This window comes from Papio anubis, chromosome 14 (assembly GCF_008728515.1).
Source record: "Papio anubis isolate 15944 chromosome 14, Panubis1.0, whole genome shotgun sequence".
NCBI lineage: Eukaryota > Metazoa > Chordata > Mammalia > Primates > Cercopithecidae > Papio > Papio anubis.
The window spans coordinates 27,602,331-27,617,672 of record NC_044989.1 but is presented as its reverse complement, the minus strand read 5'-3'; the positions used below and the strand labels follow the sequence as shown (position 1 = coordinate 27,617,672).

The following is a 15,342-nucleotide window of genomic DNA, read 5'->3' as shown; positions in this document are numbered from 1 at the left end:
CAGGGGATAGCATGATTTGACTCTCCTGCACAATGCCCCAGGCTTCAGTTGGAAGACACAAAGTCTGAAAGCTGGAAGTTTTCTTCACTCACATGCTTGACAGTTGATGCTGGCTTTCGGCTGGGGGCATAATGAGGTTGTTGGCCGGAACACGTAAACATGGCCTCTATGTGTGACTTGGGCTTCCTCGTAATATGGTAGCTGGGTTTCAAGATCCAGCTTCCCGAGAGAAGGAGACACCTGACAGAAGCCATATTGGCTTTTGTGAGTTAGCTTCGGAAGTAACACGGCATCACTTCTGACTCATTCTATTGATTTAAGCAGGAAGGTCCACCCTAGTACCCCACCCCTTACTAGAAGATTGTCATTGGCACAGTGTAAAACCAGGATTTGTGATATGATATAGGTTAATACAGTTATCTTTGGAAAATAACATCTGCTACACTGTACCTGCACATAGCTGGCACTTAGTAAATGCTTATGAAATAAATAAATGAAAGAACTCTGGTGTTTAAGGAAATTGGTCTCAGAAACTTAATAGAAGAAAGAAAAACATTAAAAGCTTAATGTTCTGGGGCCAGGCGCAGTAGCTCACGCCTGTAATCCCAGCACTTTGGGAGGCCGAGGTGGGCAGATCATGAGGTCAAGAGCTCAAGACCAGCCTGGCCAACATGGTGAAACCCCGTCTCTACTAAAAATACAAAAATTAGCTGGGCATGGTGGCACATGCCTGTAATCCCAGTTACTGAGGAGGCTGAGGCAGGAGAATTGCTTGAACCACAACCTAGGAGGCGAAGATTGCAAGAGCCAAGATCGCGCCACTCCACTTTAGTCTGGGCTACAGAGAGACTCTGTCTCAAAACAAAAAAAGTGTAATGTTCTTATTGATGAACTCTAATCACAGCAATAATGTAAATTCATGCTTATGATACTCTGCTCCAAACACAAACCATTGATATGTAAATATTAATGGAGACAATGAAAAGATACTCACAAGCTCTAAAACAAGATAAATAAGTCCACAGATCAGAAATGGAACAGCCTCACAGAGCATTCAGCCCTTGATATGCTGGCTGTACACCAACCCCAGAAACAGGCAGAGGTGGCAGGAAGTTCACCCACTGTGAGTCATGGGCACTAAAAGTGTGCCACTTATAGGTGGCTGGAGCCGAGCCCACGGATGGAAACCATACATGCTAGACTGTGGCTCCCCGCTAACAGTAAAAGGTGGAGGAACCTGCTACCCCTGCTGCCTGAAGCATATTTAAGGCTCCCAACCTGAGGAGCTAGCAGGACAGAGACACAGCCTCTGACCAAGAAGTAAACCAAGCCAACCACTGACTTAGTGACTGGACTGGCAGTAGCTCCAGAAACAGCAGAGCAAGAACTCCCTATTGCCAATATAATACCTGGTTCTGGTTTAGAGACTCTTGTGTGCCTGGCGGAAGCTACTATAAAACCACTGAGGGCCAGGCACGGTGGCTCACGCCTGTAATCCCAGCACTTTGGGAGGCTGAGGCGGGTGGGTCACGAGGTCAGGAGATCGAGACCATCCTGACCAACGTGGTGAAACCTCATCTCTACTAAAAGTACAAAAATTAGCCGGGTGTGATGGCATGCGCCTATAGTCCCAGCTACTCAGGAGGCTGAAGCAGGAGAATCGCGTGAACCCGGGAGGCAGAGGTTGTAGTGAGCTGAGATCTCCCCACTGCACTTCAGCCTGGATGACAGAGCAAGACTCTTGTCTCAAAACAAAAACAAAACAAAACCAAAAAAAAAAACACTGAAAAGGAGGCATCAACCAGGTAGGAGCTGAGGTGTGACAGCTTTCCAACTCACAGTGAACAAAGTGAGCCTGCAAATGAAAAACATAATGCTATGAAGTTCACGCAGCACAATCAACAACCTACAGATGAATTTGCCCAAGATGAAATTCATATAATAAAACTCAGCCAGGCGCCATGGCTCATACCTGTAATCCCAGTGCTTTGGGAGGCCAAGGCAGTTGAATCACATGAACCCAGGAGTTTGAGACCAGCCTGGGGAACATAATGAGACCTCATCCTGTCTCTACAAAAATAAAAGATGAGCTGTGTGTGGTGGGGCATGCCTAGAGTCCCAGTATGTGGGAGGCTGAGGCAAAAGGATTGCTTGAGCTCAAGAGTTTGAGGCTGGAGTGAGCTGTGATCATGCCACAGCACTCCAGCTGGAGTAATAGAGCAAGATACTGTCTCTAAATAAATAAACAAGGCAAAAAATACTTTAAAATAGTGTAATTAAGATTAACATTCATTATGAAAGAAGAAAAAATTTTGTGAAAGAAACACAGAATTGAAGCAACAACATGCGAATATGAAAAACAACCAATTAGAAGTCGTGAAAACCTAAATGGTCATGGAAATGTTTTTAAATCACTCGGTAGAAAAATAAGCATTAGAATGGAATAAAAAATTAGTACATTGAAAGAGAAATTGGGAGAAAAATATGGATCTTGTTGAGCTCCCTCATTTTACAGATCGTAATTGATGTGGGGAAGGTCACAGACTGAGTGAGTAGGAGAGGTCTCCTGAATGCCAGGGCATTGCTTTTTCTGCTACCTGTCAGTACCTCTCCTAATCTGCTTCCATCTTCTCTGGCAAAAACAAAAGAAACGAGTAGTCTGCAAACATGGAAAGCAAAAACTGGAAATTTGAGAAGAGGGGTTATGGCCCAGGAGAGGCTTGGAAGAATTATGTCCTTAGGTGCCAAACTTACAGGTGCAATTTATACCAAAATCATTGGCAGTGGCCCTTTCCTTTCTCCTTTCCTGCCTCTCCTCCAACCCTCCTTTTTTTTTTTTTTTTTTTTTTTGATAGAATTCCCTTTGTTGCCCCTAACTCTTTGTTAAAATTATTATATGTGCAGAAAAGCTGAATGAACAACTACCTTTCACCTAAACATTTGTTAACATTTTGCTATATTTGCTTTTCCTCTTCCCTGTGTGTACTTAGTTTTGTTTTTGTTGAAACGTAAGTGAAAAAAAAGTATTTTATTGTTGAGAATAAGTTGCAGACAACATGATACCTCACCCCAAATACTTTGGCATACATCTCCTAAGAGGAACCACAGTACCATTATCACACCTAAGAAGATTGTCAGTAATTCCATACTATCATTTAATATCCAAGCCACATTCAAATTTCCCCAGTCGTCCCAAGAATGTCTTTTATAGATTGTTTTTGTCATCACTGTTATTGCTTGAAATGTCTTTTATAGGTTGTTTTTGTCATCACTGTTACTGCTTTATTTTCCTGTACCAGTATCCATCAAGGTTCCCATTGCATTGGTTATTACAAAAAAGAAGGGAGACATTTTCTAGAAAAACAAATCTGGAAGTGGATCCGGGTTACTTATTTTCACCACTGTTTCTGTTGACTTTTGTGTGTTCCAGGCTGAGATTTTAACTGGCCTCACAGTGAACAGCGCTGCAGATGCTGGGGAGGCTGCATTAGTGCTCTTGAGAAGGGGCTGCCAGGTGGTAATCATTACCTTAGGGGCTGAGGGATGTGTGGTGCTGTCGCAGACAGAACCTGAACCAAAGCACATTCCCACAGAGAAAGTCAAGGCTGTGGATACCACGGTAAGTTTTAAAATTTAAGAATCATGTTTAGCCCTTGAAAATTGTGACTTAGTAGCTAATTAGATGCCGCACCTGAATTTTTGGATAATGAAATAAAGGCCTAGTAAGTGATATGGTGAAAGAGAAGAACAACCAGGCAGGGGAACTGTGTTTTAATCCCTCTCTAACTCTCTGTGGGACTTCATGCAAGCAACTTGACCTCTCTGAGATGTTGTTTCCTCATCCATAAAGTCAGAATAGCAGTAAAATTATACCTGTATTACCTATATTCATTCATTTATCCAGTCATTCATTCAACAAATAGGGATTTGTGGAATACCTATTATGTCCCAGATATATGATAGTTGCTGGGGATATAGCAATAAATAAGGCAAAGTCTCTGCCCTTGTAGGGCTTAGATTCTAGACAGTGAACAAGTAGCTGTGTCTTACAAGCTTCTCATGTGAAATGAACAGCAAGGAGCACTGGTTAAGCAGAGATCATTCTTTTAACCAACAAATTCTAGCAGCTAACATTTACTGCATGCTTGCCGCATCTCTTTTGCATACATCTCATTTAATCTTTAAACAATTCTGTGGGACAGGTATTGTTTCCATTTTGCAGATGAAGAAACTTATACAGGATCACATTGCTGGTAGGTAACAGAGCTGGAGATTCGAAACTAGGCATATGGACTCCACACAGACATGTTTTGTGTAAGGTACTGTGCTAAGGACCAGTGTGCTAGGTGAACAAGCCATGGCTACAGAGTAGGAATAAAAAGGAAACAAGTTAGAAAAAAGACTCATGGTTCCCCTAAAGCTAGGGAAACATAAATTGTTTGTTTATTGTTAGAATTCAGAAGAGCTTGCCGGGCGCCACTTCATGCCTGTAATCCCAGCACTTTGGGAGGCTGAGGTGGGCAGATCACGAGGTCAGGAGATTGAGAACATCCTGGCCAACATGGTGAAACCCCGTCTTTACTAAAAATACAAAACTTAGCTGGGCATGGTGGTGCACACCTGTAGTCCCAGCTACTTGGGAAGCTGAGGCAGGAGAATCACTTGAACCCAGGAAGCGGAGGTTGCAGTGAGCCGAGATTGCACCGCTGCACTCTAGCCTGGTGACAGAGCAAGACTCCGTCTCAAAAAAAAAAAAAACAGAATTCAGGAGCGCGGACTAGAAAAGTAAGTAAACTAGACTTGAGGAAGAATAAACATTTTAGGGCTTTTATTTAGAAGAAACTGATAGATAATTATTCATAAAATATATTTTGGTTTGTTTTTATGCTTAAAAGTGACTTCAAAATGTGGGTCATTATGAAAAAAGAAGGCTGAGGGGATCTGATGAAGTTTTGGATGTGAATATACTTTGAAAAATATTCAAGTGCAAGAAATGGTTATGTGACATGAAATTAACATCCTGGTTGCCTTTCAAAATGTGCTTTACCAGGTATTTGATAAAATGTGCTTGGTGTTGCTATTGTCTTCATATTTAGTCATTTCTGAAACTATTAGTTTATTTTCTGTTTGTCAAGGACAAGAACCTGTATTTGAGGGGATCCTTAGTTCTGAAATCGATCCTCCATTAGACTAACACTACTTTAAGTCCTGACCTAAAGTGAAAAGACTCTATGCATATCTCCTGCTAAAAGTGAAATGAGAGTTCCTCAAAGACCTACATAGATGCACAGAAGTGGCTCAGCCCCTATTCTCGGTGTCCATGTTAGTTACTACCCCTTTGGATTGTAAGCACCAGAAGCACAGCTCAGGCTTATGCAGGAAAAAGGATTTATTTGTTGCATATAATTGCAAAGTGTAAAGATATGGCAGAATGCAGAGGTTGAACGGTGTCATCCAGGCAAGTCAGGTCACTTGCTCGCTGGCTCCCTCCCTGTCAGCTCTGCCCTCCTCATAGTGGGCTGTGAGCTCCCTGCCCACACTGTGCCTCATGTCATGTCCCTGTCCCTGGTTTCAGATTCAAATCACTCTTATCAGAAGATAGGGAAGTGGATGCTGACAAGAAAACAGTAGAATGTCTAGTGTGTTTTAATATATCTAGAGATTTTTCATTTTCTTGCAGAATTTGAAGATGAACTATTAATTAGTACATAGGAAACTGAGGAAAATGTTTAAGTAAAGCAAATTTTCCCTTCTAGGTCATCTAGAACCTAAGGGGAAAAAGTATGATGAAGTGAATATAATCTTTGTATATGACGTGGCTATAAATGCTATAAATGCATAGTCATAACAATGTAAATGCCAATTCTAGATCTAACCAAAAATGGAGATTAAAGATGGGAGGATAAAGTGAGTGTGCATTTGCACATGGGGGGACATAAAACTAAACGCTCATCTTCCATAATTGGAACTTAAGAGATAATATCTAAAATTGACTTTTTTTTTTTTTTTGAGACAGGTTCTCACTCTGTTGCCTAGACTGGAGTGCAGTGGCTCTATCTTGGCTCACTGCAACCTTTGCCTCCCAGGCTCAGGTGATCATCCTACCTCAGTCTCCTAAGTGTCTGGGACTACAGGTACACGCTACTGTGCCTGGCTAATTTGTATATTTTTAGTAGAGACAGGGTTTCACCACATTGCCCAAAATGGTCTCAAACTTCTGGGCTCAAGCAGTCCGCCCACCTCAGCCTCCTAGAGTGCTGGGATTATAGGCAGTGAGCCACCGTGTGCAACCCTAAAGCTGGTTTTCTAAAAGCAGTATAAGTTTATTGCCAGAAACATCAGATAATTACCAGAAGAAACCACTAAAAGAATTTAAAGTATTTGCCTCATGAAAATGGGAATGGAGAGAGATTGGGCATTTATACTTAAACCTTACATGAGTCCACAAAAACTTGTATGTGAATGTTCATAGCAGCATTATTCATAATAGCCAAAAATTGGAAAGAACCCAATATTTATCAGCAGATGATGGATAAACAAATTGTGGTATATCCATACAATGGAAAATTATTCAGCCATTAAAAAGAATACTGATACATACAACAACATGGATGAAGCTCCAAAGCATTATGCTAAGTGAAAGAAGCTAGATACAAAGGATTATATATTATGTGATTCCATTTAAATGAAATATTCAGAATAGATCAATCCATAGATACAGAGCATAGATGGGTGGTTGCCAGGGACTAAGGGGAGGAGGAATGGGGAGAAACTGCCTAATGGGTAAGGAGTTTTACTTTAGAGTAATGGAAATGGTTTGAAACTAGATAAGAGGTTGGTGATTATACGACATTGTGAGGATACTAAATGCCCTGAGTTATTTATGTTAAAATAGGTAAATTATTAAATAATTATTTTTTAAAAGGAATGAAGTACTGATTCATGCTATGACATGGATGCACCTTGAAAACATACTACTAAGTAAAAGAAGCCAGGCATAAGAGGTCACATATTATGATTTTATTTCTATGAAATATCCAGAATAGGTATTATAAATCCATAGAGACAGGAAGTCAATTTATGGTTGCTGGGAGGGGATGGAGAGTGACCACTGATGAGTATGGAGTTCCTCTTTGGGGTGATGAAAATGTTCTGGCATCAGTGGTAATAGTTGGACAAGCTTGTGGATAATACTAAAGAACACTAAAGCATACCCTTTTAAAGAGTGAATTTTATGATGCATGAATTATATTTCAAACAACAACAAAAAAGCTCCACCTAAGCAATTCACTCATGAATGGATATTCGTGATAAAGACTCTCCACTGAATTGCCCTACTGAATATACGTGAGTGGACTCTCGGCATCCCCCAGGTGGAGCAGCAGTGACACTGACAGGAACCAGGGTAGTGATTTTCTGGGTCTAGAATCTTCCTCATCTTTTTTATGCTATCTTCGTCCTCTCATCCAGCACTTTCATTATTAAAATTCTTACCTGTTCTGCACACAGCTGTGCAGCCTCTTCGTAAATCTGATAAAGAGAAGATAATTCACGTGGTGAGTGAGAAGCTCCCAGGGAGGCATTTTCTTCTGAACAAATGAGCTCTTTCACTTTTCTGTGAGGAGGGTATTACTTGCTCTCAGTCGGTATGTAACCTTCTCGCTTTTCTCTTCCTCCTAATCCCTTATTAAAAAGTCAGGGGTGACATGGATAGTGGAAACATCTTTAGTTTGTTGGCGTGTTGTCCACTCAAGGCAGACAGCCTGCCCTAGAAGAAGCCATTTCCCGTTCTACGTCAGTGCTTCTGCAGACTGCTATATTCAGTTTTGCCTCACTGTTAATAGTTGAATATATCACTTCTATTTTTACATCTGTTTTTCCCGTTGTACTAGAGTGAGATGGTGGCAGTAGCTGCAGATGTCCTCAGCTCAGTTTGGAAGACGTGACAGATGTGTCTTTTCTCCCATTTCTACATGTTATCTGAATCTCAGCCTCCAAATGACAGAGCGTGCATGTCCGCCCGCTGTTCTTCCACCCTGAATGTTAAGGGGTTTGCCTGCTTGCGTTTAGGATTGCACTAAGCACTCCATAGTCAGAGACACACACCTAAGCATAGTATATTTTAGGATTGTGCTACTGTGATATATTATAACATTAGTTATCCCTGACTTATAAGCACTGAAATTCTTGACATATAAATTGCTTTTCTTTATGTAAATGGTTAAGTCCTGGAATCTACAATAACACTCTCAAGAATTTAGTCCATAGGCTAAATCTGTCTTCTCAAGAATCACTCACTCTGTAATAATGCATGGGTATGTAAGTAAACTGAGAACAAACACAAGCCAGGGGCACAGGAAATATATCTTTCCTGTTCTTTATTCTCCTTTCTATCCTTCACATTTGAGTCCTGTAGTGTTCAGAGTTGCTGATGAGGCACTAGGCAGTGGCAGCCAGCTGCATGGGTGTCCCATAACTACTCAGGGCTTGAGAGTTAACTCTAAATTAGGATTGCACCAGTAAGAAGTAGAGATAATTTCTGTTAAAGTTTGCACAGAAGCACTTTCTTAGGATGAGGTGATTGCTGGGGCTGGCTGGTTACTCACAGGTTTCCCAGGTGACCTCTTGTATTCCTCTCCTCCTGGGTTCTGGCCCACAGCCGTCCCAGCTGTCTCAAGGATAGGGTTAATGGATCAACCTCTTAGGCCCCATCCAGTCTGACAGTTCAATCTTTGAAAACCTAGCATCTGAGGGGCCATTACTCCCGACTTGGTGTGACCTTTCCTCCGCCCTACATTCTCCTCTCCCCACCGTTGTCACTTCCACCAGTGGAAAGTCAAACTAATATTACAAAATGTACTTAGAACTAATGAATTGAGGTGATCTCAAGAGGTGTTTCTCAAAGCAGGCAACCTGAGGCCCTGTTCCTTGCTTAGCCATAGTCCTGCTGGGAGGACTGAATACTCAGCAGTTCCTGCATGAGCACTGCCAGTACTAGTCTCCGTGACTCTCCTTGAACTGTGTTTCCCCAGCAGACTATTCTTCTTCTCCTCATCTCCTTCTCTCTGATCAACATATACTTTCTTTGCATGTGGTAATTAGTTGAGTTTCTGAGGGGATTTGTGGCTCAGAAGCCATTTTGTCCTTGAATAGAGGCTTTGCACATTTCTGTCCAGAAGCTTCTGTTATAGCCAAGATGTTTTGGTGTCCCTTACTGTTGATTGGCAATACTTGAGAAAGGGCTGGGTGAGTAAAATAATATGGTTTAAAAAAATGGTCAAATCTTAGCTGCTGAAGAGGTAACTGTAAAGTAATAAGGCTAATTTTGAACTGCTCTGTCAAATGTTTTATCCAAGAACTGTTTCCTTCAAACCTTGACTTTAAGAGACTTACTCTACTGATACAGCTACTACTCAAAGTGCCTTTGGAAATCGTCTGTCAGAATTGCCTTGAGAGCCTTCATTATCCCCTTTATTCCACTAATCACTTTTTCTACTTGTGAAATTAATACATATTTTAATGTTCAAGGGGGGAAGGAGAGCAGCAACACAGAAAGGTATAAAGAAGAAAGTCAAGTATCCATGATCCTTCCACTTAAAAGTAATCGTTAACCTTTGGGTGTAAATCCTTCCAGATTTTTTTCTCTGCATAGTCATATACTTTTGAATATCTACTTACAGACAATTTGAACATTTGCAATATTATAGGATTAATATGTGTAATTGCACATATTACAACCAAAAAATTACAACTAAAAAATAGTGTAAATACAACTAAAAAAATCAAGTATTTCTCTAGAATAATATAAATAGGCAAGTCACTGAAGAAGAAATATGAAAAAAATAAATGAGACAATGCTTAACCTCATTAGAAGTCAGGAATATATACATTAACATAACAGTGAGGTCCTCTTTATTGCCCATAAGGTTGGCCAAAATTAAAATTTGAGAATGTTTCAGTCCAAATAGATCACAAAACAAATATTATACAGTCACGTAATTATGGTGGGAATGTAAATTTCTACAGTGTTTCCAGAGGGGCAGTTTGACAGTACTAATCTTTTTTTTTTTTCTTTTTGAGATGGAGTTTTGCTCTGGTTGACCAGGCTGGAGTGCAATGGCTCAATCTCAGCTTGCCGCAACCTCTGCCTCCCCAGTTCAAGCGATTCTCCTGCCTCAGCCTCCCAAGTAGCTGGGATTATAGGCGTGCGCCACCACTCCCGGCTAATTTTTTGTATTTAATAGACACAAGGTTTCACCATGTTGGTCTGGCTGGTCTTGAACTCCTGACCTCAGATGATCCACCCACCTCGGCCTCCCAAAGTGCTGGGATTACAGGCGTGAACCACCACACCCAGCTGACAGTACTAATCTTTAAAATATACCTTCCCTTTGAAAACAGTAAATCTTGGCTAAGCATGCTGGCTCACACCTGTAATCCAAGCACTTTGGAAGGCCGAGGCAGGAGGATTACTTGAGGCCCAGAGTTCAAGACCAGCCTGGGCAACATAGCAAGACCCTGTCTCTATTAAAAAAAAAAAAAAGAAAGACAGAAAATAGTAAATCTCCTTCTAAGAGTCTGTCCTACAAAAATGCTCACATACACGAATATTTGTACAAGAATGTTTAATTCAGCTTTGTTTGCAATAACCAAAAATTGAGGTGTATCTTCCTAATCATCAATAGAAAAAGGGTAAATATTAATAATAATGTAGTGCCATTTACTTGAAAGTAACTCTCTAGCTATCTCTAAGTAAATGCATATTTTAAAATCTGGAAAGAACCTCACCAGCTGTTATGATCATTATTCATGGGAAGGGGTATAGGCTGGGGAGAAGGTGTTATAAAGGGGGACTTCTGTCTACTCCATACTCTACTGAATTATTTGAGTTTTTCCATAAGCCTGTATTTTTCATTTATTACTTTGTAATTTGAAATAAATATGACTTTGGGACATGGCCAAAAGCTGTTTGGAGCCATATCTAGCAAGTAAGATCGGTGATACCATTTCTCTGAGGGTGTACTGGGCATTATCCTCACAAAGAACCTCTCAAGCAATTCATAATCTTCATATAACTGAGCCGAGGAGCTCCTTGACGTAGGATAACCTCTGAATGGATAGACTCCTGGTGCCAAAAAGATAGATCTCCATTACCTTCCTATTGAGGGCACTTAAGGCTCCGTCAGTCTGGTTAGTTTATTATATACTTTGACAGGTTTTTTTCTTAATCTTTTTAAAGAAATCATTCCTCAGAAAACATGTTATTTTATACAGTTCTTCTTGGAAATACCAGAATAAATGTCAAAGCATCACTGTTTCTGATCATCATTCAAATGTACAGCAGATCTTCAGACAAATTTTCCTCATGTTCAGGTTTTCTGAATGAATGAATCTGCTTATAGATTTCCATTTAACTCTTCAACCCTCAGTCTCACAATTAATCATAGCTTGAGTGATCTTAACTCTGGCTTTTGCCACGTTGCTTGGTCTTCAGTTGATGGATTATCTGGAGTTGTAAAAGGGACCAGCCAATAGGTGATGTCTCATGTTTAGGTATTTAGTAGTTCACGTACTTCATCTCCCATTTGAAACAGTCGTGAATGGAATGGCTCATGAGAGATGGAGGAACATGTAACACCGTGCTGTGGACTGAATTGCGTTCCCACCAAAATTCATATGTTGAAGCCCTAACCCCCAATGTGACTGTATTTGGAGATAGGGAAAGAAAGCAATGGTTAAATGAGGTCATAAGAGTAGGGTCCTGGTTCGATGGGATTAGCATCCTTATAAGGAAAGACACCAGAGAGCTTGCTCTCTCGCTCTCTCCCTTTGTTTTTTCTCTCTCTGCTCTGTGTGCACACAGAGTCATGTGAGCACACAGCAAGATGGTGGCCACCTACAAGCCAAGAAAAGAGGCCTCGGCCGGGCGCGGTGGCTCAAGCCTGTAATCCCAGCACTTTGGGAGGCCGAGGCGGGTGGATCACGAGGTCAGGAGATCGAGACCATCCTGGCTAACATGGTGAAACCCCATCTCTACTAAAAATACAAAAAAAAAACTAGCCGGGCGTGGTGGCGGGCGCCTGTAGTCCCAGCTACTCGGAGGCTGAGGCAGGAGAATGGCGTGAACCTGGGAGGCGGAGCTTGCAGTGAGCCGAGATCGCGCCACTGCACTCCAGCCTGGGTGACACAGCGCGAGACTCTGTCTCAAAAAAAAAAAAAAAAGAAAAGAGGCCTCAGAATGAAACCTACTTTGCCAGTACCTTGATCTTGGACTTCCCAGCCTCCAGAACTGTGAGAAATAAATTTCTATTGTTTAGGCTGTTCAGTCCATGTAATTTTGTTATAGCAGCCCTAGGAGCCTAATACATACACGGAGTCAAGTGAATGTGCTTCAGAAGTGACCTGAAGTGAATGCTAGAAAATTGGCTGTTCTGTAAAGAGAAAATAATCCAAAGCAAACTAAGAGGACTGGCGTAAATCATCATTTTGGTGAAATATCTCAAGGGTTTTTGCATATGGTTTAACTCTAGTCATCAGTCCCAGTGGCTAAGAGCAGATGATGGCCTGAGTTCTAACCCTGATTTAGCCATTAACTAGCAGTGCTGCTTTGGGCAAATGATTTCTTATGTTAGGGGCTCAGGTTGTTCATCCAAGCATGATGTATCTGGTGTGGCTGATCTCTGAGGCACCTCTGACCTCTGAAATTCCTTGGTTCATTAGCCTCTGAAATTAGATTCTTTGGGGACATGAGGATTCTTTAGACTAACAATAAAAGCTGGGCACCACTCTGTGCCAGGCATCATGCTGGACTCTATGCATTACTTCACATCCTCAGAACAACCTGCAGGATGAGTTTTTGACTATTTGAGGGAGGAGGCAACTGTGGTTCTCAAAGGTTACTTGACCTGCCCAAGGGCCTACAGCTGGTAAGTTGGCAGAGCCAGGATTGATTTTAAGTTGGTCGATCTGCCTATCTGTCTGTCTCCGACACCCATGGACTTGCTACCTCACTCACCACCCTGTCTTTTGATTTGGTGACAGTCTGCCTAGCCTTCACTCTCTCTTATTTGACATTCCAGCACTGACTTTCCTTGTCACTTCTCATGATACAGGCTTCTTTTCTGTAGATCTTCAGAAGCGGCCAGATCTTGAAAAGGCCTTGCTTACTTTGTACAGTACACTGCAGCCTCATTTAAATGAAATAATCCATGTATACGCTGAGAACAGTGTCTAGCACATGTAAGCACTCAGTATGTGTTAGTTCTCACTAGTACATCCCTGTATATATTATTGTTCACTTTACCACTTTATGGATCATTTGGGTACCAGGTAGCATAGACCAGGAGCTTGTATCACCCACCATTAAGCAGAATGAATATTCTCTTGGCTCTATATATTAGTACAATGTACCATGATGCAACTCCAGCTTCTTCCTACCATGGTAAGGAGCAGGACCACATGGTGATATGGTTTGGCTCTGTGTCCCCACCCAAATCTCATCTTGAATTGTAATCCCCAGATGTCGAGGGAGGGACCTGGCGGGAGGTGATTGGATTATGAGGGCACTTTTTCCCATGCTATTCTTGTGATAGTGAGTGAGTTCTCACGAGATCTGATGGTTTTATAAGGGGCTCTTCTCCCTTCCCTTCACACGCTCTTATCTCACCTGCTGCCATGTAAGATGTGCCTACTTGTCACTTGTCATGATACAGGCATCTATAATTGCTCCTTTTCTGTAGATCTTCAGAAGCTGCCAGATCTTGAAAAGGCCTTGCTTTCTTTGTACAGTACACTGCAGCCTCATTTAAATGAAATAATACTTGTATACACTGAGAACAGTGCTTCCTTCCACCGTGATTGTAAGTTTCCTGAGGCCTCCCCAGCCATGCGGAACTATGAGTCAGTTAAACCTCCTTTCTTGATAAATTACTCAGTCTTGGGTATTTATAGCAGTGTGAAAATGGACTAATACACATGGACAGTGATTTGCAGGATCATGCCCATTCCAGACAGCAAAGGTTCTGGAACAACTCATATTCTTTCATTCTCATCATTGAATGATCAAACCTAGAGGAGAGGTGCACCACTCTCAGAGACTATAACCAAATCATTTTTTCATTAAATTTATTTAAGTAAGAGCTAAACTATAAAAGTTAGTGAAAATGTGATTCTTATTTTTTAACATTCACAAACTAGCTTTTTAGTTGAGGCAACCTCCTGCCCATCCTTAAGATTCATCTCAGAGAGTTCTCTTTGGGCAACCCCACTGCTTAATACAATGCTTGGCATATAATAACAGGCCCTCTGCAAATAATAAAAGAGTTCTGGGCCGGACACGGTGGCTCAAGCCTGTAATCCCAGCACTTTGGGAGGCCGAGATGGGCGGATCACGAGGTCAGGAGATCGAGACCATCCTGGCTAACCCAGTGAAACCCCATCTCTACTAAAAAATACAAAAAACTAGCCAGGCAAGGTGGCGGGCGCCTGTAGTCCCAGCTACTTGGGAGGCTGAGGCAGGAGAATGGCGTGAACCCGGGAGGCAGAGCTTGCAGTGAGCCAAGATCCGGCCACTGCACTCCAGCCTGGGCGACAGAGAGACTGCGTCTCAAAAAAAAAAAAAAAAGAGTTCTAGTTCCTTCTGGGAAAGTAACTAGTTAGAGTGTTAAGAGTTGCTTACCCTCCCTGAGCCTTAGTTTTCTCAGGGGACTAGGGGATCAATTGGATTTCTTACATTCCTTAGGTTCTACATTGAAGATGCCCAGGGAAACAATAATCTTAGATAAAAATGCTCCCTATAAATGATTTGCAAATAGAATAATTACCCAGTTTTCCATTTTTAAACATATCCTTAGATTGTTTTATCTACAGTCATACAAAGGCCAGGCCAAAAAAACTAAGTTACAGAGAGTGCACGACATCTCTGAAATCATCATCATAGAATAAAGAAAACCCAAATGAGGTTCCGAAATAGCCCTCTTAACCTTAGAAATGATATTAGTAAAACTCTGCAGACTCTGGTGGCTGGAAAAAATGAAGAAGACAAAAAGAAGTTCACTGACTGTAAGGAAAGGACAGAGGACAAGGTAATTGCAGAAGAGATGGATAGACAAGGCACAAGACATCTGTCATGCCCAGGGGGCCACATTAGCTCTATTACATTACTTCCACATCAACAGATCACCTCATTTATTAGCTAATCAGGCAGAATTCAATATTTTAAATTATCTTTCTTAATCCTGCATGTGATCAGTTGAATACCCAGGGCTCTAGAAATCTAATTGTAACTGCTTACCAGAAATGTCATCTTCACTTTGAGGAATTGAACCAGGGCCAAATCTAAGG

General features: G+C 41.5%; 1 protein-coding gene across 9 annotated transcripts in view; it reads left to right on the top strand.

Moving 5' to 3' along the window:
* Nucleotides 1–15,342, top strand: part of RBKS (ribokinase) — a 115,169-nt gene that overhangs the window by 61,318 nt on the left and 38,509 nt on the right. For 8 of the 9 annotated variants that reach the window (XM_031655516.1, XM_009183909.4, XM_031655520.1 and 5 more), the window contains one exon: nucleotides 3,431–3,619. In XM_031655516.1, the coding sequence (XP_031511376.1) occupies nucleotides 3,431–3,619 (189 nt within the window). Of the gene's footprint in view, nucleotides 1–3,430; nucleotides 3,620–4,222; nucleotides 4,554–15,342 lie in introns of those variants that run through there. The other variant, XM_031655518.1, reaches the window with a different exon arrangement.